Raw genomic sequence first — 27,447 nt, forward strand, 5'->3', positions numbered from 1 at the left:
GGAGTAAAAGATCCAGTCTCCCTAATTCCTTCTTTAATAGTACACAATGTTATAAGCATTAAGGTGCAATTGGTTCAGCATGGTTATCACAGTTATGTATAAAAGTCATAAAAATACATACATCACATCACACATTGAATATCACAAGATTATAAGAGTTGATCTTCGGCTCAGATACCTTATGTATCATAGAGAGCCTTTCCGGTTACCCTCAAAAATCAATTTCCCATTATCTTAACATCTTTGGATTTCATTTGCTTAGCTGTGGCTTTGACTAGTGACCTCAATATAGGAAGTATACAGTAAAATATTAAATCTCCTGTCAATAATGCAATTCCTAAAAACTTTCCCAATTTAGCAAACCATGCTCCCCATGCTCCTAACTTTAAATCAAACCAGTCTCACATTTTATTATCTTTTCCAACATTTTCTTTATATACCATTCTAAGCCTTTTCAATTTGATCATTACTTCATTAAATGCTCCTTCTAGAGCAGTATTATTTGGTATATAAATACATCATTGTCCCCCAAACATAACACATACTTTTCCTTCTTCAGTTTACAAATCTCGAGCTTTTCTATTTTGCTTTTTTCATTCTATTTGTTGCATTCAATTGCTCTATTTTCCCTTCAAATCCTCCTACATCCATATTTCCCTTCTCCTCATAACCTTCAAATTCTACATCTGCCATTACTTGACATTATCTTTCCACTTTTTCTTTTCCATTTGTTGGCTCCCATCTGCTCCCAAGTATTTCGATCTCAGTAGCAGTCCCATCACTCTCTCATTCCATCTTCACCAGGGAGACTCTTTGCGTGTTGTTGCAATGGTCTTTCCATCGTTGGCAAGGGTGGGTTGTTACTAGCACGCCCTTCATCCCTCACTTCATGCTGTGTGGAGTTGTTGAAGCTGGTTGGCATATTTTAAGGTTAGAGATGTGAACTCAGGTGTCACTCTGTAACCATTTTGCTGATTAATGCAAGGCTCTCCCTTGAGATCCTATCTGCACCCTCACTGGTTCTCTTTGATGGAGCGAAGCATTCCTTGGCCTTACTAGAACTGCTGTCACCTGTAAATGGAAAACTTCAGAGTTTTTGTTAGTGTTATTAAGCATGCTATTTTGCTCATCTTGCCATTTGTTCTTCTTGGTGTGACCTGTAGAAATGTAATGTGGGTTGAGGGCTGTTTTGGCCCCTTTTTGAGCTTTCACAATTCCAGTGCTGTCTTTACAATAAGAAAAGGGTGAATACCCATTTTTTATAATATAACAAAGAATTTGGTTTTACTCCGTTTCCAGGCCTTTTGACCTGGAAAACACTCAACCCACTTTATTTATTTTAACAGTCAGAAAGATAATATTTCATCCTTTTGAAACAATCAGCTCCATCATGATATGCTGAAAAGAAAGTCAGATGTGGGGTGGACAGAGCAAGCTTGCTTTGCTCTGCCTTCCCATGTTATACGCTGCGCATGTGTGGCACTGTTTTTCTTTCTGCCACAACAAAGACCTAGGTACTGACCAGGAAATTTAACCAAATTCATCCATGGTCATTATTTTACTGGGCATAAGTTTGCCCTGTGGGCCCACATTCAAATTTGTATACAGCTGTTTTGGCAAATTGATTGAATTACCTCAGTGTCTCGTCAGACACTCTCTTTCATGCCATACAAAACCATCATTCATACTTTTTCACACACTTTCACACCCCTTTTTGGCCAAAAACATATTTTTTTCTCAGAATGTCAGCTGATTGTGAACTAAATTATTTTAGCTGTGGAATGGCACATTTTGTGTAGGATAACATAAACCTTTGATGTTAGACTCTACTTAGCGTAGACCTGCTATCATTCCACATAGCTTCTAGATGTCATGCAACTGGGCAATATCAGCCACCATAAAGTTTAGTTTGACACTTCTCTATAAACCTTCTTTTCTCTTCTTCTTCTTTCTTTCTTTCTTCAAAATCTAATAGATTGATTTGTTTAGAATATTAGGCCTAGGCATTGGGCATTTGAGAGAGCCAATTATAATTTCTCAAATGTCTCTCGTTTGTCTAATTTAAAGTTTATTCAAATACTTTTTTGTTATTGCTCATGAGCAACTTTGAGAAGAGGATTGGAGATCTTGTTATCCCCAGTGTGTGACAGTATATGTGATTTCATGATTTTAGAAATATTTTTTATTCATTTTTGTTTTATTCAGTTTTACCTTAGAAAATTACCTTTAAACAAACTGGAGTGACCAATATTTATATTTCCTCAACAATATATATTTTTTCTATTGTTCATCAAGTTACCCTTTTTTTATTTTATTTTATTTTTTCCAAAAAAGGTTCAGCATTGTTGTCAAGTATCCAGTTGTGCTTTTTCCCCAGTTGGTTAATGAAATAGGCCTTATTATGCCAAATTCAGCTCCATGTTTATCTGATTGGTGAGTCAAGTACTCACTTCTGTCTGTCAAAGTTATGTTTTCTTTAAGACATAAGGCTGGACTGGAACCTATTGAAAAGCAGATTGAGAAGGTTAGTTAAAACACAGAATTTAAAGAAGTGCTGTGAGACCAATGACTAATCAAAAATAATATAGTTAATAAAATAATGAAATAAAATAATTAACATTTGACTTTTCCGCCTTCCCGTTTCAGACCTCTGTATCTTACAAATACAGAGCGGTGGCCAAAGGACTTTTCCGCGATTTCTATAATACATCTGGCTCACGTGTATTGCTGTCTTTTATTGGCCCAGCCCACAATGAACACAGACCATTGCATGCAATGTATTTCTGCCTACACTATCCAGATTAAAATCAGGCCTTTTTCAAAGACCTTTCAGTAAACCAAATATGTGTATGCAGTTTTTCTTCTGGAAACAAAACCCCCCATTTTTATTTATTTAATTAGTTGTAAATTTGGAAGAGCAGATTTTAAGTGACCTTACCGCTCAGAACTGACCAGTCAACAACACACACTAATTATATAAGCAAAAATGCTTACCTTATTCTATGGTGGCCACCACTGTGTGTGTGTGTGTTGCTCATCAGTCAGCTCAAAAGCGGGCGTCCACTCTGCTGCTCTTTTCCAGTCCCTTCGTGGTCGCCAAATGTAGTGTATTTTTGTCTGCCATGGATCTGAGGAATCACACAGTCTCGGGGTTTTGTTTCCAGAAGATAGACTTTATTTCAGAGAGAAACAAAGCCGAGATGTTCTCTGCAAGAAGATCTCCTGAATGCTCAGTGGCATCCCATTATACACCCTATACAGGGCGTTCCAAACAGTCAGACCTTTCCTTGTGCTTAAAATTTTAATACCTCCCTAGAGACTTGCTATGGTAAAGAAAAGAGGCCCATTGCATGTTTTTCCAGATGTTTCCTATCTGTGGTGGTCAGGATGTTTTTTGCAGACATAGGCACAATCCTTTCACACAAGAAGAAGAAGAAGAATAAGAAGAACTTTATTGGGTTTGCGGCGCAGTCGCAAGGCACTACATGACAAACATATAACAAAACAATACGATGCATTACAAAACACTAAAATACATACATACAAATAAAAATACCCTTGGGTCTAACCCTGCCAGATGGACAGATAGCTTATTTTAATTGATTTAACGCCTTAATGGCTTGTGGTACAAAAGAAAATTTTGATCTGTTCTTGGTCATAAGAGGTGGGCAGAAACGACGCCTAGATGGTAATAAATTAAAATGGGATGCTAATGGGGGTGTGTGATCGCATACAATGTTATTGGCTTTTTTCAACATTCTGTCCTTGTAAATGTGTTCGATGCTTGGTAATGTTATCCCAAGTAGCTTGCTAGCAGTAGTGACTGTTTTTCTAATTATGTCTTTCTGTGCTTCTGTGGCATTTCTGAACCAACAAATGATACAGCACGTTAAAACACTTTCAATAAAAGCAGTATAAAACATCTGAAGCATTTTGTTATTGACATTAAAAACAAACGGTTTCTTTAGGAAATACATTCTTTGCTGTGTCTTAGTGTGCAAAAGATCAGTCCAAGAGTCCCATTTAAGTTTGTTGTCCAGTACAATGCCAAGATATTTATAGTTTGTAACGACCTGAATGATCTCCCCATTGATGAAAGTATCGATTGTTTGCTGTGACTTTCTAAAATCTATGGACATTTCTTTGGTCTTAGTGGTATTTAGAATTAAGTGTGACTTATTGCACCATTCTAAAAAAGAATCTAAAACTGGCCCATGATCTACCTCCCCATCCTGTAGCAGACTCACAAGAGCTGTGTCATCCGCATATTTAATAAAATGCCTGTTTTGAAAAGTGCTAGTGCATGAATTTGTATATAAAATAAATAATAAAGGAGATAAAACACATCCTTGTGGAGAGCCTATGTATGTTATCTTCACATCAGACACAAACGAACCCACTCTAACACGCTGGACTCTACTGGTAAGGAAATCCATGATCCAATAAATAATACCTGTGTTAAGAGAGAATTCACTGGCTAAAATTTCTGCAAGTATCTTGGGTTGCATGGTGTTAAAAGCAGATGAAAAGTCCACAAATAGAATCTTAGCATGGGTCTTTGGTTTCTCAAGATGAGTATGCAAAAGGTGCATTAATGTCAGAATTGCATCGTCCACCCCCCTGGAGGACTGATAAGCAAATTGCAAGGGGTCCATAAGATGGTGAGTTTGTGATATAATGTACCGCTTAACCAGGGGTTCCAGGCACTTCATAACTAATGATGTCAATTGGTCTGAAATCATTTAACTCTGTGGGTCTTGGCAGTTTTGGCACAGGTACAATGGTAGATGTTTTCCACAGGATGGGGACTTTACTGAGATTAAGAGAAGAATTAAAAATGTCAGTGAACACAGGTGCTAACTGTTCTGCACAGTGCTTCAGGATATTACCACAGATTTTGTCAGGGCCAGGGCTTTTCCGTGGATTACAACGTCTAAAAAAGTGAAAGACATCCAATTGTCTGGTATTTGATACACATGCAGAAACAGAGGATGGAGGGGGCAGCACCGCTGTCACCTCAAAACGACAGAAGAAGGCGTTAAGCTGGTTTGCCCTTTCCATGTCCTTTTAACTATATCATCCTGATTCCTGTATGCATTTTTCTTTTCAATTATAAAATGCTTTAATTTATTGGAGATCCAGGGCTTGTCATTTGGAAATACTTAAATGGTTTTTATGGGAATGACTGAGTCTACACAGAAATTGATGTATTCAGATATTGTTTCCACTTGTTCATTTATATCAGGGCATTTAAAAATGTCCCAATTTGTGCAATCAAAACAGCCCTGCAGGGCCATAATACTGTCATTATTCCATACTTTCACTGAGTGTTCTTGGGGCTTCTCCCTTTGCATGAGTCTCTGATATGTAGGCCGGAGATAAACCACATTGTGGTCAGATGCCCCTAGTGGTGGAAGCAATGATGACGAATAAGCGTCTTTGACAGTTCCATAGCATAAGTCTAAAAACTTATTTTTCCGGGAGGGACAGTTGACGTACTGATAATATGTGCGTAAGCACTTTTTCACAGGACAGTTATTAAAATCTCCTAAAATAAACTTAGGAGCATCCGGAGACAGTAGATCAAGCTTGTGGGAGAGATTAAAAATAATGTCAAGTGATCTGTCGAAATTTGCCTTTGGATGAATATATACGACAGATAGAAGGGACGAAGAGAGACACACAGCAGTTCAATGGTCGTGATCTAATCCATGGGCGATACAATGTTTTAAAATCACTAAAAGCAGTCCAATCTTACACCAATAAGCCAAGTCACAAAGGCTATATGATTATAATGGAATAAGACACGTATGCATATATGTGATTCATCTTGATTATACTGGATTGAGTAAAATCTTATTAATAAAAATCTTCCGCAACATCTTAAAGACATCTTCTAAACGTCTATTTGACATCTGATAGGAAACGTCTGCAGTACTGCAGATGAGCAAACACGTCTAGCAGATGTAATTCAGACGTCAAATAGACGTTTCCGCAATTTTCGTGTATAGCACATGACTATAGCTACGTATATTGTGCAATGATGGACAAACAGCAGAACACACAAGGCCTCATTACATTTTTAATCTTGTGAGTTTTAATCATCTCAGATATGAATATAGTTAGTATTTTTTTATTACAGTTTTTGTATGTTGTAGTCCAGTTGAATGCATTGCATCATGGGATACTAGTGTTCTACGTAGTGATCTCTGGCATGAAGACTACTGGACATAGTACTAAGTAAAGGCCCATTGTTACACCGAGGACGATAACTATAATAATAAATATGATAAATACAACTATAAAGTTTCAATAATCATTCTATAGGCTTGTTCACGCAAGGATGATAACTATACAGTTTTGATAATCATTCTAATGTGAGGATAGTGAAGTCCATATCACAAAAGGCGATATGATAAAAACATGAACAGCAAATCAGAATCCACCAGACTTTAACGAGCTTGAGCATTTAAAGTGGCAGACAAAATAACTGTGCCGCACGCTCAGGGCCGCTTTATCCTGAAGGGCAACATGGGCTGGAGCCTAAGGCCCCTGGCTAATTAGTATGAATTCGTACAATCTTATTTGTGTGATTTTGTATGATCGGTTTACAGCCTACTGACGGTTAGGATTAGGGGTGTTTATTCCATAGATATGTGTAAGTAGATGCCTCATTAGCGACTGTTTGTATCGCCCGTTACGCGTAAGCCACCCGCTGTCTGTTGGAAGGGTCAACTTAAAGTCATTCACCAAAGTAATCAATGGCTATTCGAAGATGCTACAGTCCTTATCTTTGGTTCCACCACTCCCTCCCATTCTTGAATATTCATTGATTATATGGTGAATGACGTCGAGTTGACCATTGCACAATGGCGGATGCATCTATATGCTTTGAGCTGTTGAATGAGGCATCTACCTATCCACCTCATTTTTTATAATTAAGCTGCTTTCTGTGAATGTGTGAGACTTCCAGTTCATTAGCCACTGTAGGGAAAGAACGAGAAGAATAACAAAGTGCATTAAAAGGTAAAACTGGTTGCACTACGAACAAGTGTGTTCATAATTAATATAATACATTGAAATAATATCGTAAGAAAAACCAGTTTGCAATATCAAGCAGCAAAACAAGCACTGTTTTGAAATAGCTGGAAGAGGATGAGACCGGAAGCCAGACACGACCGCACTCGCTCTTATGGGACAAAAAAAAGGTGGATAGGCCTACATATCTATGTTTCCCCCCCTAAAAAGATATATAATTTTTCATGAAAATGGATAAGCAATATATGTATATATATTTCAAATTATGCTGCGCTCTTTGCATTTGCCCACTGTCATATTCATGTTATTTTCTCTGTGTGCTATATGTTAAATGAATGTTACCCTCGCTTTATTTGAAAAATATGATTCCCAATGCACACAAACCCCCCAGAATACTGAGTCCACTGTTGGTTAAAGTGCTTACTTCCTTTTAAATTATATTTGTATTAAATATTTATGTATTTGTGAAAAATACTTTGTCATTTAAAGTATGTTTATTTGACACATTTATTTTGTAATCCATTGTTAAATATTAATAAAAAAATTAATTATATCAGCTTCATATCGGCCCCGATTTTCAAGATATCGGCATCAGCATTGGCTGTCAAAAACCCTGTCAAATATATATATATTTGCCAATATTGCTATAAATATACATACAGTAAAAAATAAATGCAAAATACACACTTAATATGGTAGCCTACATATAGCTAACTAAGAATGAAAGCACAAATTTAGAAAGAAAGAAAAATGCTAAAAAGGGGAGAAAGTGTTGTTTGTCTATATATATATATATAATATATAAAAATATTTTCTAGATCTAGAACATGTCTTCAAGCTTTATATATTGAAGCTTGAAGGCGTTCTAGATCTAGAAAATATTTTTATATATTTTAACCACTGTCCAAATAGATCTATTATAGATAAGCGGTTCTAACATGTAATAATTTAAATAACATTTAATCAATTTAGCTGTTTTGCTATATTAGTTATAAGCCTGTGCATAAGGCGCAACGTAAATGTAACAAAAATCAGTTTAACCAGACATTCTCTGGTTTAACACATGTTGTGCACGGCCACATTTCAGAGCAGGAGCGACTTCCGCTCCCAATGTCCTTTGCGGGGCGTCGCTGCGTCAGTTCCTTCTCTTCTCCAGGACTGTCTTCGGTAGAGACAGGCCGAACGGTGAGCGCATCAAAATCTGAATTCATCCTTTTACATTGTGATTAAGATGAGCGATCCGCAGTGTGCGGCGCTGCATTAGCGTCCACTGTGTTCACACGCGCTTATATTGTGACTCCTAGAGCGATAGGGCAGGCGATATTAACATGAAACAACACTCGGGGTCTACACGGCTGTGATGCGCGTGACACCGCGGGCACGAGATGGAAATAATACTGTTCTGCTCGCTGTAACCTCTCAACAGAGGCATTTTAATCTAACTAGATGATTCAGAGCTGGTTACATGTATTGTGTGTGTTGCGTGTAGTGTGTAAACGTCAGATATCTGCGCCAAGCTTATACTTTATTGCACGCTGTAGTTTATTCTTATTGACATCATAGGTCTTGGAGAAGAGTTTACAGCTAGCTAATGTTGCTAACATACATGCTAAAGTAAATCGATTTAGTCAAAGTTGCATGTCATTTGTCAAATAGAATGATTTATTGTATTTAGTTTGGTATTTGTGTTGTAGATCTGTGTTTTTGAACGCAGTGTCTCATTCATTTCTGCATGTTGACTCCGTAGGCACCATGGTTCAACTCAGACCCCTAACCAGACCTAAAATCCTCAAGAAGAGGACCAAGAAGTTCATCAGACATCAGTCCGACCGCTATGTCAAGATCAAGGTGGGGAGTCTGGAATATCCTGGAGCTTGCAGTCCTGGTTTCTTTCTAGGCTTAGAAAAGTTGCAGGAATAAAAATCACAGGGTTGTCACGAAGTGAAGACTTCTAGTCAGTGTTGGCATGAAATGCTTATCTGAATAAGCCTTTCCAAGGTGACCCACATAGAAGAATGTTTTTAGCAGTTAAACTACATAACGATATTAAGCAAAAAATACATTTTTTAAATGTTTATTGCTGTGAAACAGCCACAGAAGCTGGTATGTTGTGTGTTAAAGTGCATACAGTAGATATTGTGAATAATTGATTTATTAAACGTTTTCTTTTGATCATTTTAACCTGGGTGTGTAGTAAATAGGAAGAAAAGATCTGTGGCTACTTTGGTTTCATTGTGACTTAAAACTTCGTACTTTCCCTGATTTATTAAAAAATAAAAATGTGCAGTGGATTTATTAAGTTATATTTAATAATTGCTGGACAGATCATGGAAGGCCATTGATCTGAAGATCCGAAAGCGCTCTTGTAGCAAGTTCTCTAAAGATCTTGGAGCACTACATTTTGTATGCTTTTCAAATGCACTGCCCACATTTATTCATGTTAAGAGATCAACTAAAGTGGTTCAATATTCTTTTAAACCACTTCTAATGGAGAACTCCATGTGAATTTAGCCTTCACTTACATCCTTGATCTAAAATGAATGCTCTCTGTAGAAAAACTGGAGGAAGCCCAGAGGTATCGACAACAGAGTGCGCAGACGCTTCAAGGGTCAGATGTTGATGCCCAACATCGGTTATGGGAGTAACAAGAAGACCAAACACATGCTGCCCTCTGGATTCAGGAAGTTCTTGGTCCACAATATCAAGGAACTTGAAGTCCTCATGATGAGCAACAAGTAAGTTTTTTTTTAATCTATTGCCAATTTTATCTAAGTGTTTCATATTACATATATAAAATCTTTGAATGTTTTAATGTGTTTGTTGTGGTCTTGGTGATATGTAACTAGTAGATTGTATTTGTTTAAAGTGGTTTGGACTGTCTGTATCTCTCCGATCATACCTGCTGAATTGCCCGTATTCATCTCAGGTGTTGAATTCGGAGAAATAGCATGGCGGAGGAAATGCCCATTCCACCTCTAGCTCTTGCCATAGCCAGCAGGTGGAAGATAATCTGCAACAAGTGACTAGTGCTTGTATTTGGGTCTCCTCTTATGAATAAAACTAGGTTGTGTGAACTTGAGTGTCAGTGATGAATGCTGCATTTGAAATAGTTTTTAAAATAAGAAGAACGTGTGATCATCTTATCTTTTCTCTGTAGGTCCCATTGTGCAGAGATCGCCCACAATGTGTCTTCAAAGAACAGGAAGCTCATTGTAGAGAGGGCCGCTCAGTTGGCCATTAAGGTTACAAACCCCAACGCCAGACTCCGCAGCGAGGAGAACGAATAATCTGGTTGTCTTGTTGTATTTTCAATAAAATGGGAAAAAAAGTGAAACTAGTCTTGTCTTTATTGTCTAGTTACTGTCTGCTCCAGGAGGCAACATTATCCGTTTGAGAACAAGAAGCCTGTTTGAAAGCAGTTTTCGGTCATTGTCAAATCATTGAGTGTATATAGCTAGGAAGTATGTAATTTTGGATGCAGGTCTTGGAGACTACTAATGAGCTGATGACCTGAATCAGATGTGTTTAGGGAGACATGCAAAATGTGCTCTGATGGTTGGGCTCCAGGAACAGAGTTGGAAACCCCTGCCCTAGAAAACGCAGGTTCTGTAATAATATGCTTCAAGCTTTTTTTTTTTAATCAAAACTAGTCCATTGCAGGTTCTGCAACCACAAACAAAGGCTAAGCTGATTAACACTGATATAAATATACTTTATTTTTATAAAAATACCTGAGATGTTTTGAAGAACACAGAAAAGCCATAATGTCCAAATTGTATGTTTATTGTTTCATTAGGTAAAATAAGAAAAAATAATTTCTTTAAAAGAAATTGGAAGTTAACATCCATATCCATACGTTTTTCTACAGTGTAGAGAATACAGTTTTTTGTTTTGTTTTTAGATATGCATATGTATTGAAAAGAAGACTCATCCCGTGTGTTTTTTAAATGTTTGTAATCACAATAAGCCATTCCAAGGTGACTTACACATTTTTAATCTTGGGTGACTTTTTTATAAAAGTCCTTTATCCTTGAAAGGTGATTTGTTAAATTGTGCTGGATATGCATTTTGAAGTTTTCATTTCAGATGGATACCATTTCCTGACAAAAAATAAAAAAATTACGGTGACACTTTTCTATTATAAGGTTTTATAATAAAACCTTGGATATTTCTAATGACATAATTACAGAGGGTAAACAAGAGTAAATTGTGCTTGCACTCTAATTGTCTTTGCATTTCAATAAAACTTCCAATAGAACTCACCTAAATTTTGCCATTTTTAAAGTATAATTTTGGCGAATAGAGTTCTTTTCTGGTCTTTTCTCTGCTTGTTTTCTGCATTGTGGTTGATCAGCCTGGATACATCCATTAGCTAACAATATCTGAATTGTAATTTATTTTGTATTCTATTAATATGATGTGAGTTCCAGTTACCAGCGTGACACTAACACGTTTAGTGGTAATGGCTACTTTTTTACTAAAGTACATGTCGGAGCATACACTTCTATAATTTTAACTTGAGTGAAAAAGTGTAGTCAGATACTGCAGTATCTGTACTTCTACTTGAGTGAAGGATGTGTGTACTTATGCCATCTCTGCACAAACTACAAGGTAAACTGTAGTTGAGGGTCCTAACTGGTGTCCATCGATTCCACAACCCCTGTTAAGGGGTCTCCTTGCAGGCTCTCAAAGATGGTGGCCATCTCTGTGTTGCTTCTGATCTGATTGGCAAAGTCTGCCATAGCAGGGCTCTTTTCCACCTCGCTGATGGACAGCAGGGCGGCGACTGCACGCATGGCAGAGCGCCTCAGCTCTTCCTGTTTCTCAAACTCTTGCTTCACTGAACCGGCTTTTACCTTTGTATTCAAAAAAAGATAATTGTTTACTGACAACTATATAAGGCAACATCCCATATTTTTGTTACAAACTGCTGTCATGTTAAACCTTACTTTTGTAGTGCAAGTAGCTTTCAGTGGTTCCACTAATCTGTCCAGTCTTTGTACTACAGCGGCAGGACAGAGTTTAGAAAGTCTGGCGAGCATAATGAAGGTCAGCATCTAAAAAAGAACAATGGAAACGTGAGCATCTTAAAAGGGAAAGATACTTTTTTTCTTTCCACTAACACATGTAACAGACAACATTTAAGCATAAAGCAATGCATTCGACTGCTACCTCACTGAAAATACACTTACTTTAATGTCATAGTGATCTTTCAGGCCTTCTTCAACATGGTTCAGAAATTCAAAAATGTCCAAACAGTCCATGCAGCTGTCCAGCAGAGTATACATGCATTCAAACGCCGCCTTACGGACGTCCAAACCATCATCTACTGTGTGCTTGAAGGGGCCCATCTCAACCTGAGATGTGATTTAACATGCCAGAATTTGAAAAGATCACAACACAGAATTTAACCTTGTATAGAATTTGCATTTCTTTTACAGGATTTAATAATAATAGTATTTCCCAAATTCTACACATTGTTTTATATGGCAGTTTCCACATGTTTTTAACATTCATAGTTTGTACCTCTCTAACAAGGTCTTTTCTGATCTGGGTCTCTTTGTATAGATGTGGGAGAAGTGATGTCAGAAGTCCACGGATCAGGGAGGGTTTGTTGTGGGCGGCTGAATTGAACATGACTAAAGCCACCCGCCGAACATTGAGGTCAGGGTCTTGGAGTGTTTTCAGGAAGTCACCTAATAGTGGAATTACAAACTAAGCCATAAGTGCAAGGTTTTAAGACAGTATCTGTCATTCATTTACCGATATACAAGTAAAAAATATATATAATTTACCAATGCATCCTTTGAGGAGTGAGTCTATGGGCATGGGGTGCTCTACAATAGTGAACTTCACTGCAGTTACAACCGTACTGCGGGAAAGAGGAGACCCTGGAAGAACAATACATATTGACTTGCTTGTACAGCCTAATTATGTATATCAAATTGTTCATGCTTAAAACTGCATTTTAAGAATATATGTTTAAAACTAGCCTATTATCATCTAAGTTCAATATAAAATTTAATCTCTTATTACCTGAGGACAGTTGTTTCTTTAGCCTTGGTATGAGTTCAGATGGACTGACCAGTGTGAGTTTCCCCAAACATTCGGCTACTATATTGCGAGTACCCTCTTCTGCACATTCACAGTGCTTGAACAGCAGATCCCAGATGTTCTCGACATGAGGCTTGAGACTTTCGGCTGACAGAGCGCTAATCATTTCCTTGAGGGAGTGCAGAAGTAGGTACTGTCTCTTTGGCTGGCTTCCGATCTCCTTGAGCATGAATGGCAAGTACTCTCCCAGGTTTCCGACACAAATGTTTCCCAAAGCAAAAGATGCGGCAGACTTGACTTCCTCGTTAGGAGATCCGAAGGCTTCCATTATGACTCCCTTCAGTTCCTTCTGCCCTTCGAAGTTCATAAAACGTCCAATTTCCCCAAGGCACAGCAACGAGAGAATTCTCACAGACTCTGAAGATTTGGGTTTCTTAACATCCTGGATAAGGTTGGTGACCACTCCAGAAGCCTCTTTGGGACAGGCCATTGACAAGGCTGCTACACACTTGGCCACCGAGTAGTAGGACTGTTTATGCATGGACATGGAGTCAGTTGACCTTGAATCATAGAAAGGCCCCCTCAAGGCTTTCAGAAGGTCACTGTAACTCATGTTGTTTGCCTTTGTGGCTACAAGAACCTTGAAGAACTCAAGTAAGGAATTAAGAGCACCTCCTTGTAGCAGTGGTGAATGGACTAAGTTAAGCACTTCAGGTAAAATTGTCCCCCCAATCTTGCTCAAAGAGGAAGGGCAAACTTTGGCCATACAGGTGATCAGCGTTATTGCTACTTGTGAGATATGCATATCACTCTCCTGAATCAAAGCAGGTACCTCACTCAGTATGGAGTCTATCAAAGGCGGCTTGAAGCTGTCACTGTAGTTTGTGACCATAACATTCAGGGCCGTTATCGTGTTCAACTTAAGGGCTCGCTGGTTTTTCCGTAAGAAGGATCCAAGCATTGGTATCCCCTCCGTTAAAATGGGCCTTAAGTCGATTTTAAGTGGCGAGGAAGCAACAAGGGTCAAAGTCTTCACTGCGACAAGTCTGGTGATTTCATTTTTAAGCCTTTCCAGAAATATCTGCAAGGTGGGCTGCAGGTCAGCACCAAGCTGGTCACCAAAATGACTCAAAATGTGACCCATGGAGAAAATGGCTCGCTCTTTCACTTCTTGGTCTATGTCAGCCGCCTTTAACTTCTTCAAGGTGCAGGCAAACACAATCTTAATGTAGGGTTTGGCATCAAAAGAGACGGGCTTGTCCAGTGGGCGCATGAGCTTGACGATCTGCTGGGTGACTTGGAGGGCCTCAGATGTGATCTTATAAAACGGGTCTTCCACGCATTGGATGACCGGTGGTAAGATGACGTTAATGTGTGGGTGGAAGATCTCTGGGTTGTGGCTACTTAAGAGAACATTGAGGAAAGCAAGGGCATCAATTTTCAGATTTGAAGAGGTTGACTTGTCTGTCAAGGAGTAAATAATACCTAAAGAGAGATAAAAGCTGAAATGAATGTATACACTGAAATAATATGCCACCAAATTGGTTCAAATGCAAGAGGTCCAAAGGCAAATTTGGACTATACCAGGCTTCATCAACCCTAGACCTTGAGATCCATTTTCCTGCAGAGTTTTGCTCCAACCTGGATTAAACACACCTACTGTACTTGCAACTTTGTAGTAATCCTGAAGATCTTAATTGGCATGTTCAGATGTGTTTGATTAGGGTTGGACCTAAACTCTGCAGGAAAGTGGATCTCGAGGACCAGAGTTAAGGACCCTTGAACTAGACTATTATGTACTTGTTGAAACTAGAGCAAGAAAAGAACATCTTTGACTAGAACTTAGTGCCCATTAGCAATAGACAATCTGAAGTAAGCATGTTAGCTGTTCTTACTCAGAATAGCGACTTGACACCATGTTTACAATGGGTGTGACTATAGTTTTGTGAATTCTCCAAATCAGTTTGTCCTTCATGTCACAAGTCAAATGGGGCATCAGTTTACAATTGGTAACTCATTGCTTTGCATCCATTTAAGACAGTATCACTGGTTATAATGCGTTCTACTGGCTTTTGACTTTCAGATGCTCTTTTACAATGTAAACAGGGTGTTAGCATAGCATTTTATACTAAATCTTTTTTAAACAGACCTGGAACGAGGGCTGGTATGTGTTCTCCCAGTTGACCAGGCAGTACATTGGCCATTTCTGTCAGGAGACTGAAGCAGCTTTGCCTACATCTCATGCTTTTCTCCTTTAGCTGTCGGTGTAAAGCTTTTACAACTGTAGGTACCTGTGAGAGCAGGTCAGAGCAATTTTTAGGAGATATGCACCAGATGTAAGTTGGGTCGATAACCTGCAAACATTAGTACCTGTTTCTTCAAGAGAGAAATTGCAGGCTCCTCTTTAGCCCCTGTGTCCAGAATGGGACCATGAGGGCGTCTGGTCTGTCTGAGCAAAGCCACGAAGGCTGAGAAAATGTCAGTTTTAACATTGTCCTCACGCTCTTTGAAACGGGACACCAACGTTGGGCCTACAGATCCATAAAGCTCCACCAGCAGATCCCTGCGGCTGCTGATTATCGCCTCCAGACATTTCACAGAGGAACGCCGCACCTTCCAGCTCATGTCATCATCATCACTATATTCATCATCAGACTCTATAGATTACAAGTGTGCTGACTGTGAAAAACATCAGCCATCTGCCTCATCTTATAGATAAATAAACTTGAATTTGTATTTACCATTATTAATAATTTGTTAAAAAAAAAAAAAAAAAAAAGAAATACTGTTTTTTGTTTAAAGATGGAATTATTCCTCCTAAAGATGCATAATAATGGTCAAAAATCACCTTGATCTTCATCCTCTTTGTCCTCAACGTCCATGCTGTCATCCTCATCATTATCAGCATCGTAGTTGTAATTGGGGTCATAGGTGATGTACTTCAAACATAACTTGATGATTGCTTGTATGTTAGGAGACATTTCCTTCGGACATCTGTTAGTATCAGACACATATACACATATAAAATAATATGCTATAATTTAACATATAAAATGAAAAAAATGAAAGAAAGTATATAATTTATACTGGGAAAAAATATAATACAATGCTGCAAAAATGACAAAACAATGTAATTAGCAACAGTAACATAAAGGGGGGGGGGGGTAAAAAAATACTAAAATGTAAAATAATGACAAAATATTAAATTTTAAACCAAAATAATAAACCAAGATATTAAAATACTTGTAAGATATGATGCAATTAAAAAAACAAAAAACAACAACAACAACATTGACTCGTGTTGGAAAAAAAAGTAAGTTTAAGTTTTTGACCAATTAATAAAGAAATAAAATAGAAACAGTTTTACCTGCTAACAAAAGCTTCAAAAGCTTGAAAGCAGAACTCGCGTAGCTCATCATCCTCCACGTTACAAAATTTCACCACCATTGGCACAATCGTTTGCAGGTGTTCACCTTCAGATCATAAGACTCAATATTACTACACTTTCATATTCAAAATGTAATGTCCATGTAATATTCAAAATCTCCAAAAGACATTTTAGTACTTATTATGATTCATTACATTCTGTTAGTCTCTTTGGCCCTCAACACCGAAGGACAGAATTCTAGCAGAAATATTGAATCAGCTCACCAATCCTGTGTCCTCCTCGTCTGCTGACCGTAGCCAGGCACTGGATGTAGGTGCGGACGCTGGCGGTGGGCGGTCCGCGGGACAGTTCGCCCATGAGGTGTTCGGTGAGCCGCGTGAACAAAGCCGGGCTACAACTGGGCACCAGGTGACCCAGAGCAATTATAGAGCGTTTCCTCACAGCCATATGAGGACTCGTAAGCTGAGCGAGGAGGCTGGTCAGAATCGACTGATGGAAGTTCACCAGAGCAGTGCTCAACCTGTCAAATAATGTATAAGACTGATCCCAGATAGCACAGGTACGTCTGCAAGATGTCTGTTAAAGATCACTTCATCTGCTGTGTACAAGATGTCAGTTTTACATTCATTCTAAATATAAACATCTTGAATAAATCTTCTAAACGTATGTTAGACATCTGATAGACGTCTTTAAGATACCAGTTTTACATTCATTCTAAATCATAAACATCTTAAATACATCTAAACGTCTATTTGACATCTGATAGATGTCTTTAAGATGTCAGTTTTACATTCATTCTAAATCATAAACATTTTAAATACATCTAAATGTCTATTTGACATCTGATAGACGTCTTTAAGATGTCAGTTTTACATTCATTCTAAATCATAAACATCAAATACATTTAAACGTCTATTTGACATCTGATAAACGTCTTTAAGATGTCAGTTTTACATTCATTCTAAATATAAACATCTTCAGTACATCATCTAAATGTCTATTTGACATCTGATAAACGTCTTTAAGATGTCAGTTTTACATTCATTCTAAATCATAAACATCAAATCTAAATGTCTATTTGACATCTGATAGATGCCTTTAAGATGTTTTACATTCATTATAAATATAAACATCTTAAATACATCTTCTAAACATCTATTTGACATCTGATAGATGTCTTTAAGATAAGTTTTACTTTCATTATAAATCATAAACATTTTAAATAAATCTAAATGTCTATTTGACATCTGATAGATGTCTTTAAGATGTAAATTTTACATTCATTCTGAGTCAAAAACAACTTCAATACATCATCTAAATGTCTATTTGACATCTGATAAACGTCTTTAAGATGTCAGTTTTACATTCATTCTGAATCATAAACATCAAATACATCTAAACGTCTATTTGACATCTGATAGATGTCTCTAAGATGACAGTTTTACACTTCTTTCTACATCATAAACCTGAACTTCTATTTGACATCTAATAGACATCTTTAAGAGGTCAGTTTTACATCCATTCTAAATGCTAAACATCTTAAATACATCTAAATGTCTATCTGACATCTGATAGGAAACATCCTATAGACGTATTGCAGATGAGCAAACAATCTAGCAGATTAATGTCAAATAGACGTCTCTGAGATGTATGTGTGCTATCAGGGGATGGGTGGATGATCATAAACACTTACATGCAAGACGTGTTAACTAACCTGCCCAACATGTCGGAGAGAATATCCAAAGCCTCCAGCTGAATGGACACATCGTCTTGCATTCCCATGGCTCCAATCAACTGGGACGTGATTTTCTTACAGACGTTGACTGTGAGGCTCAAACCTTCAACACAATACAACAACTAAGACTAATAAGATCTTAAAAAGATGGATATTTCTCTAAAATCACCTTGATACCTGTAGATGATGGTGGCAGTTCAGCGATGACGGTCTTCAGGCCCATGCTGGAAATGTCCCTCAGCTGCTCTTTGTTGGACACCATGTTGGAGCAAAGCGTGTCCACCATCGTCTCCACCTGACACTCCTTCACTTTTCCCACCAAAGGACCGAGACTACACAAACCAGAAATAATCACGACCACTGTATCACTGAAAAGTAAGATGTTTGGAAGAAACTCTGAGTGAAAACAATACCATTTGACAGCCAAGTTTTGCACTTCTCCATTTTTGTCCTCCAGAAGTTTGAGTAGCATCGCCACAACTTTCCTCTCGCTTTCCTCGTCCAGTTTGATTGAGTCCTTCTGGAGCTCCATCATCAGGTCATTGGCTGCCATAAACCTGATAGAAATCACTTTTGATGTACTTCAAATCCACATTGCAATGGTTTTACCATGGTAAATAATACTAAGGTAGCACCACAGTACTTTATTTGCTATCTGAAAAGCTTACATAGCAAAACAGTTTGAGAACAACTAATTAAAAACCAAATTCTGTAGGAAGTTATCATTAATGTTGATTAATTTAATATTTAAGTTTGATATAGAATAGTTAAAAATCCATGCAAACAAATAATTGTTTTCAGTATGTTCACAACAGCTATAGTTTTTAGTTACAAAAGTTAATGTTTAATCCAGTTAAGAGTTTCAAGGCATAGAATCTAAAAGTTATTCAGATATAAAAAGTTGATTGAGCTTTATATAAAAACTGCAGGCCTTTGCTTTGTCATCGGCCTATTTCTGTTAACACTAAGTTAGTCATGCGTATACACCACACACTTAGTCTTACCGAAAGTCTTTGTCAGTGGATGTCATTTTTTCCAAAAGATTGGAAATGTAAAAGGTGACATTCGACATCTTGGCTTTTTAAAGCACTGCGCTTTAATGGAGAATTAAAACTTAGTACAGAAAGTTGAGCTTGATTAAGATCATAACGCCTGGCTGGACACTGGACAGACTGCGACATATGACACTTTGGGACAGTTATAAATAGAGATGAGCGATATTAATGGACCTCGCTCTGGCGTCCTCTGTCGGACTCGATGTGAACCGCGGACGAGAAAACTGAGCGGAACCTTGTTTTCGTTCCAGCCGGAGTTTAGCGGCGGAAACACAGTCTGCGCTGAGAGCTCGCTCTGCCACGTCGGAAATATTATCTGTTATTTCATTTCTGAAGCTCTGAAGAGCAACTGAGACACTTTCTTACATTTTCAGAGGTCAAGTTGGCTGTTGGAGGGCTATAATCAAATATGGTGAGTGCTACATTGTTGACTGGGTTTGCATTATTCTCAGATTTTAGTTTAAACGCCGGTAGTTCTCCGTCTGAGAGATGGAAAAGCCAAGCAAAACCGATTCTGTAGTTTTTAATAAGCGACCTGATGGAAAACACAGTGACTTTTTACACGTCAAAACTCTTTATGAGATCAAAAACAACTTTCTAGTGGTTTAGTAATGATTAGATTAGAAACATATTTATAAAACAGCTCTGATAATATAATATTATTAGATTTGATTCTGACAGATATCCATGTTAGAGTTTCTACTGCCATATTTTCCACAGCTTATATTTTTCCCACCATTATTATTATTATTATCATCATCATCATCATCATTATTAATAATACAATTAATTGTAGTTACGATCCGAGTTTATTTCTAAAAAAATATTACACACACACACACACACACACACACACATATATATATATTAAGGCTTATTTTTTTAAAATAGTGCTGTCAATAGATTAAAAGTCAGGATAAACTCCGCTAATTACTTTTTTAACAGTATTTTTTAATTGAATAAAATATTTATTTCAGTTAATTACATAATAAGTAATTATGAAATAATAACAATGAAATTTCTAAATAATCAATTAGTTGCAAATATACCTATAAACAAGACAGTTTATTGAGATTGTTGGCTATTCAGATCAAATGCATGATGATATCAACAATTCTATTGATGTCAGTTAAATCTGATGCATTCTAAAGTTCTAAAACAGACTAAAATATAATAAGTGTTTAAGTTGTTCAGCAAGTGTGTGGTTTTGTGTCCCTCAGGTTTCAGTCATTAACACAGTGGACACCTCACACGAGGACATGATCGTGAGTGTCTCCGTCCAGTCTGTCTCCTCCTTTACCTTCACTGCATCTTCTCCAGCAGCATCATGACTCTGGTTTGTTGTTCTGTCTTCAGCATGATGCTCAGATGGATTATTATGGCACCAGGCTGGCCACCTGCTCTTCTGATCGCTCTGTGAAGATCTTCGACGTCAAAAACGGAGGGCAGATCCTCGTGGCTGATCTGAGGGGGTGAGTGAAGCACGCAACTAAAACTAGGCTTCAATGATGCCAAAATGAAACGAAAACTTCAGAAGACTATTACAATAACCAGAAAATGTAACTATTCCCTATGCAAAAGAACACAGGCATTACATATTAAATTAATTCAATTTAAATCTAAATTACAACAATGAAATCTATTCTTTTAATATTTATTTTAGTAATTGCTCAAGTATATAATTAGTTGAAAGTGGATAACAAAGAAACAATTATAATCATACATCCAAAAACTTAATTAAGCAGTTTTGTTATAATTAGGGAGATCAATTGATTAAAATATTTAATGCAGTTAATTACATGATTAATAGTTATACACTAAACTTACACTAAACTACAGTTTTGATACAACAGAAAGGGCTAACGAACACAATTCTTTAATATCCCCCAAAAATGTACCTATAAATAACAGTTAAATATTTTACAATAAAGTATGTTTTTAATTAAGTAGCTATTCAAATAAAAAAAGAGTAAATGGGTAAAAGAAAGAAACCAATTATATATATATATATATATATATATATATATATATATATATATATATATAATTACGTATTTATCAGCATTATCAAATATAAGTAAAAATCTGCTTACATTTATGTGTTATATTTAGTGTTGTCAATGGATTAAAATATTAAACCCAGTAAATTAAACAAGAAATTATTAAATAATACAATGAAAATAATAATAATAATACTTCTTTTTTTGCTGTTGTTGTCAGGAACAGGTAATTTATAACAAAATAGTTGATTAATCACATATATTTGTATTGGCTGAAAAATACCCCCAAATAATTAATAATTAAATAATATATTACTGAAGCTGACAAAAGCATCAAATGGGCAAAAAAAAAGTGTTTTACTGGTATCATCATTTTTTTATATTTTTTATTATTATACATTTACTTTTTATAAAAGGTGACTTATGACTGATAATTAAATTAAATGTAAAAATTAAATGTAAAAATTAAATTAAACTTACATTTTATGCATTCAGCAGACGCTTTTATCCAAAGTAACTTACAGTGCATTCAGACTAATATTTTTTACCTTACATGTGTTCCCTGGGAATTGAACCCACAACATTGCGCTGCTAACGCATTGCTCTACCACTGAGCCACAGGAACACTTAATTTATCTTACTAGTCCTTTTATTTCAATTGTTTCGATGTCTTTGGGCAGTCATGAGGGTCCAGTGTGGCAGGTGGCCTGGGCTCACCCCATGTACGGCAACATCCTGGCATCCTGCTCCTACGACAGGAAGGTGATCATCTGGAAGGAGGAGAACGGCACCTGGGACAAGATGTATGAATACACCGGCCACGACTCCTCCGGTAACGTCACGCTCTTGATTCTCACATTCAAACACCGTGTCACAGAACATCCCGCATGCGGACAGTCACACGTTTGTTGTCCCGCAGTGAACTCTGTTTGTTGGGGGCCGCATGACTTCGGCTTGTTTCTGGCCTGTGGCAGCTCAGACGGTGCCATTTCTGTGTTGACCTGCTCTGGAGATGGACACTGGGATGTTAAGAAGATCAACAATGCACATACAGTGAGTCCTGCCTTTTATATGCCAATGCATATAATAATATGCATTAGACGTGCAGGTTTCAGTGGAGTATGGTAGATGTTTGTTGTACTGAGTTTTTAATGGTTTCTCTCCTCTCGCTGGCAGATCGGCTGTAACGCTGTGAGTTGGGCCCCAGCTGTTGTTCCAGGGAGTCTTATTGAGCAGCCAACAGGACAGAAGCCCAACTACATCAAGAGATTTGTGTCTGGAGGCTGTGACAATCTGGTCAAGCTTTGGAAGTGAGTCCAGCGCTTTTAATAAAGAGAGAACAGTGACGAGCACCTGCTGTCAGCTTTTACTACAACAGTTGGGCTCCAGTAGACCCACGCTGAATTAAATAGAAAACTTCAAAAAGAAAGACAAATTATGTAGTTTTATGTACGCATTAGCATTTGGAATAATTAAGATGTTAATTTGTTTTTGAAAGCAGTCTGATTCTCATTATGGCTGCGTTTATTTGACCGAAAATGCAGTTATAATGTGAAATATTATTGCAATTTAAAATAACAGTTTTCTGTTTGAATTTATTGTAAAATGTAATTTATTCCTGTGATGTAAAGCTACATTTTCGGCATTATTACTCCAGTCTTCAGTGTCACATGATCCTTCAGAAGTCCTTCTGATTTGCTGCTCAAGAAACATTTCTGATAATTATCAATGTTGACAACAGTTCAAAATGTTGAAACTCTTTGATAAAACAATTTTTTTTTGAGTGGAAAGTTCATAAAAACTGCATTTATTTGAAATACCTTGAAGTAATGTATTAACGTTCATATTTCCTTCCCAGGGAAGAGGACGGCCAGTGGAAAGAGGACCAGAAGCTGGAGGCACACAGTGATTGGGTGAGAGATGTTGGCTGGGCTCCTTCCATTGGTCTGCCGACCAGCACAATCGCCAGCTGCTCACAGGTGATCACAGCCAAGTGCTTTACTATAAATACTGTCCTGTAGATCACTGTACACAATAACAGTAATACAATCTAGATCTAAATTAAGTCAGATTTAAATTGATGTTTATTTTTAAACTAAAAATTATATTATGCTGTATTATATTACATTCCTGTAGTGCAAACAATAGAGCATGGCATGTGTTTTATTTCTTAGGAATATACATAAATGATTTATTTTGTATTACTGTCCACCTTAGGATGGTCGTGTGTTTATCTGGACGTGTGACGACCCAGCCGGTAACACCTGGACGGCTAAACTGCTCCACAAATTTAATGACGTGGTGTGGCACGTGAGCTGGTCCATCACAGGAAACATCCTGGCTGTGTCAGGAGGAGACAACAAAGTATGTGCTCAGTTATAGCTTTCCGATACCACCCTAGAGTCTGGATTTAAAGAAATAGTTGATCAATAATGAAAATGACGTATTTACCCTCAAACTACTTAAAATGGCTTTTTCAATCAACCGTTGTAGCAAATTAAATTCAAAATGAATAAAATAAGTGTAAAAATAATCTATAAAATACACTACTGTTAAAAAATAAACAAGAAATTAATATTTTTATTCAGCAGAAACATTACATTGATCAGTAGTGACAGTAAGAAATTGTATAATGTAACAAAAGTTTCAAATTTCAAATAAATGCTGTTCATCTGTACTTTTCATCAATGAACCCTGAAAAAATGCAACATGAAGAGAAATTCATCATCTTCTTTTAAAAACATTTAAAAAAATTGTTACTGACAACACAACGCTAGTTGGACACACACAAAAATGAAAAAATAAAAATAAAAATTTCAAAAACAACATTAGTAAAATTAACATGACAACAGAAAATTGACCAGTTTACTAAAAATAATTTAAATGAATAATAGAAGCTATCGATGGTACTGAAATAACAACGCTAATAAACACTGTGATACTCAAGGATGGATGTTGTGTGCCAAACATGATTCATCCCATCACCAACTAAAGCACAGGCCGTGAACGTTCTCTGACAGATTCATTGTGATTCATTCAGTTTTCACCATAAAACTTATGTTGACAGTCTTTGGCTCTCGTCCCATGGGATTAAGGAGTGAAGATGCTCCGCTTGAGTTTACAGCTCTGCAGAGCCGCAGTTTCTCCAACTTCATTACTCATTTTACAGTGCCTGAGTATTAAGCACTCTCAGGTTCAGGCATTAATGACAGAGGTTATATCACCCGGCACTCGGCCCAGCGTGAGGGAGTGGGTCCTCGATGTCGCCGTTATTTAAATGGAGACTCTTGGCTGTTGCGCTTTTTGTCAGATTTTCACATGCTGCATTGTAATTATTCACAGCAGCGAGCGCCGGGTTGAGCCAGTTACTCTCAGACAATATCTGATGCATTTATAAAACAGACAGCTATATAATGTAAAAGTGCTTTGAAAATAAGCACAGGTGAAATATAGTCCTGACTAGGTGGTAAAATATTTCTAAATAAAAGGGATTGTTCAACCAAAAATGAAAAGCACGTCATTTATGTTTGCCATTGACTTTTGCACTTAGGTGACCCTGTGGAAGGAGTCAGTGGACGGACAGTGGGCTTGTATCAGTGACGTCAACAAAGGCCAGGGGGCCGTGACCTCCATCACAGACAGCCAACAGAACGAGCAGTGACGCCCGTCTCCTCTCTCACACCTCCAATCAGACAAGGCTGACATTGTGCTGCCCTCAAAGACTTTCTTGAACGTTAAAAGTGCATCTCGGTTTCAGTCGGCAGAGTGGATATTAAATTTTGTTTTGGTTTTCATCCTGACCCTGATTTTTTTAGATTGTTTCCATTGGTTCATTTCCAAACAGGATGTTTGAGCTGATTTATATTATTTGTAAAAATCCTTAACATGTTAATTATGTTGAGAAATGATTGATGGAGAAGTAAGAAAAAAATGATGATAAGTGAAAGCTGGTCCAGATATATTAGCCACAATGGACTTGGTGTGCTTCAAGACCTACACGACCATTGAAGAATAAAGCTTTCTGTACTAAACTATAACGAACTTGTTTTATTATTATTAATTTAATTAAATTATATTTTATACAATTTAATTACCTACAATATAATGGTTATAAATATATGTTGTGTGTATATCATACAATATTTGTTTTGATGAACTTTTAAAACCATGAAATCAACATTAACCATTAATTTTATTAATACATTGTTTTATTGTTCAGGATTTACACGTTAGCTTAAAGGGAGAGTTCCCCTCAAAAATCTGTCATCATTAACTCGCCCTTAAGTTGTTCCAAACCTCCATGAGTTTCTTTCTTCTGTTGAACACGAAAGAAGGTGGAAGAATGTTGGTTACCAAACAATTGCTGGTAGCCACTGACTTGGAAAAAAAAATGCTTTGTAAGTCAGTGGTTACTGGCAGCTGTTTGGTTACCAGCATTCTTCAGAATATCTTCTTTGATGTTATTCATAATATTTCTATCAGAATGCGACATTTTATCACAATTAAGACTTAATTTCTTGCAATTGCAAGTTATAAACTCTCAATTAAGACTCAGAATTGCAAGTTATTAAGTGAGATGTAAACCCAGAATTCGTAGAAAAAGTGTCAGAATTGCGAGTTTATAGTAATTGCGAGATGTAATTTCAAAACTGCAATATGTGAACTCACAATTATGCGATATATATTTGCAATTGATAAAAAAAGTCCAAATTGTGAGCGATAAACTCATAATTATGAGTTATCGCAATTACCTTTTTTTATACTTTCATTCTGTGGCGGAAACCAGTTTCGGTGTGGACCGCACACATATGGGAGTGAAGTGTACGCTAATTATAAAAAAATGTATGATCCTATGTTTTTTATTGTTTAGAAAAAAGCATAAAGATCTACCCCTTAACTTAACTGTCAGAAGATCGTATGGAAAGTACGAATAAGATTATATATGATAAGAATCAATATGAGTTAGCCACCAATTCACCAAAACATAAAATATTCGAGAGTGTAGGAATAAAATAGGTTGCAAATGACGTTTCATGTTGACTTTACACCGCATCTTAAAACGCAATACCTGAAACGTCAAAAAAAACAACTAAACCATAAGCAAAATTGTTGGCATCACCTGCATAATCTGTCAAATAAACATGCCGTCTAAACATTCAGCGTGAACATACTATGGCAGTTGTTCCCATTACTGTCATATTAAATTATGCCTCGGTTACAGATTTGGCAAAGTTGCCCATGGGTTCAGGAGATCAGCACAGAGGCCTGCCAACACTCCCTCGGCCTCCAGTGATGAGTTTGCATCTGGAATGGGGGAAAAAAAACTCCAAATGTGTGGCAGCCTCTCACAATTGAAAGTGTCACTTAGAATAACAGGGTGATTTATTGTTTTGAGAAATGTGTATTTCAATACACTGGCTTACACATCAGCTTAGACCTTTCGGTTTGCAGTTCTGATGCGATTCTTACTCATGTTACAGAGCCAAATCACCCATTTTCAGGACATTACACCATTTTAAAAATACACTGTTCTCCTTTCTCTTTTGATTCGTTTAGTGTGTTCCAATGACCAAATCAAAATTAGCTCATTGATATTACTGAAGTTTTAACTCTGTACTTTCATTTATTTATTTATTGCCATATTTTGCATAACAGAAAATGAAGCACATATTTAACAAGTTTTAACATTATTCATTTATTTAGCAGTTCATTAGTTTTACTTCTAATTCTCATTCCTTTAGTACAAAAAACTTTCTCAAAGACGTTCTCATTATGGTAATGCAGAAAAAAATATTGCAAGAATTAGCTTTTTTTATATACAAATTTTTAATATACAGGTTAATTAAATAGTAGTTTTTAAAAGTAATGAGTAATATAATTAAGTTATAAAATGTAATTGTAGTATTTGTTGTACTGCTTTTAAGCTGACATTAATACAAAAAGGTTAGGCAAGATAATATTTACATATACTATATTATATGAGGGAATTTTTTATCACAATATATAACAAATAAAATGTAATAATTTAAAATACAAATATAATGTAAATAATATTTACATTAAATATATTTAAGGAGTATGTTAATTATAAAAATATATATTCTTCACAATTATAAATTAAAATGTTGAATACATATTCTAAAATATATAAATATATATTTTATATTAAATTAAAAT

General features: G+C 36.7%; 3 protein-coding genes and 1 long non-coding RNA gene across 5 annotated transcripts; 2 read left to right on the top strand and 2 right to left on the bottom strand.

The window, feature by feature from the left end:
• Window positions 1-234: 234 nt before the first annotated feature.
• On the bottom strand, window positions 235-1,289 carry LOC132131760 (uncharacterized). The gene is made up of 2 exons (XR_009428940.1): window positions 1,018-1,289; window positions 235-911 (listed from the first exon to the last, which is right to left on the bottom strand). It is a non-coding gene; the product is annotated as an uncharacterized LOC132131760 (long non-coding RNA).
• A 6,809-nt stretch (window positions 1,290-8,098) lies between these two features.
• Window positions 8,099-10,380, top strand: rpl32 (ribosomal protein L32). 2 transcript variants are annotated; one of them, XM_059544040.1, is made up of 4 exons: window positions 8,099-8,223; window positions 8,786-8,886; window positions 9,592-9,773; window positions 10,196-10,380. In XM_059544040.1, the coding sequence occupies exons 2-4, from the start codon at window positions 8,791-8,793 to the stop codon at window positions 10,323-10,325; spliced, it is 408 nt and encodes a 135-aa protein (XP_059400023.1). In that variant the 5' UTR covers window positions 8,099-8,223; window positions 8,786-8,790; the 3' UTR covers window positions 10,326-10,380. The 2 variants fall into 2 exon arrangements, with proteins under 2 accessions (XP_059400023.1, XP_059400024.1); XM_059544041.1 differs by lacking the exon at window positions 8,099-8,223 and adding an exon at window positions 8,268-8,383.
• A 425-nt stretch (window positions 10,381-10,805) lies between these two features.
• cand2 (cullin-associated and neddylation-dissociated 2 (putative)) lies at window positions 10,806-19,403 on the bottom strand. The gene is made up of 15 exons (XM_059544038.1): window positions 19,220-19,403; window positions 18,629-18,772; window positions 18,393-18,547; window positions 18,195-18,318; window positions 16,744-17,000; window positions 16,460-16,565; window positions 15,941-16,086; window positions 15,463-15,749; window positions 15,242-15,383; window positions 13,075-14,577; window positions 12,834-12,929; window positions 12,565-12,734; window positions 12,231-12,395; window positions 11,988-12,095; window positions 10,806-11,894 (listed from the first exon to the last, which is right to left on the bottom strand). The coding sequence occupies exons 1-15, from the start codon at window positions 19,285-19,287 to the stop codon at window positions 11,670-11,672; spliced, it is 3,696 nt and encodes a 1,231-aa protein (XP_059400021.1). The 5' UTR covers window positions 19,288-19,403; the 3' UTR covers window positions 10,806-11,669.
• Window positions 19,404-19,530: 127 nt separating this feature from the next.
• On the top strand, window positions 19,531-25,307 carry sec13 (SEC13 homolog, nuclear pore and COPII coat complex component). Its single transcript, XM_059544039.1, has 9 exons — window positions 19,531-19,682; window positions 20,491-20,535; window positions 20,627-20,742; window positions 21,951-22,102; window positions 22,190-22,323; window positions 22,447-22,580; window positions 23,129-23,249; window positions 23,488-23,634; window positions 24,821-25,307. Exons 1-9 carry the CDS (start codon window positions 19,680-19,682, stop codon window positions 24,929-24,931), a joined length of 963 nt encoding a protein of 320 aa, XP_059400022.1. The 5' UTR covers window positions 19,531-19,679; the 3' UTR covers window positions 24,932-25,307.
• Window positions 25,308-27,447: the final 2,140 nt, after the last annotated feature.

The sequence above is a fragment of the Carassius carassius genome, chromosome 48, assembly GCF_963082965.1.
Source record: "Carassius carassius chromosome 48, fCarCar2.1, whole genome shotgun sequence".
NCBI classification, from domain to species: domain Eukaryota; kingdom Metazoa; phylum Chordata; class Actinopteri; order Cypriniformes; family Cyprinidae; genus Carassius; species Carassius carassius.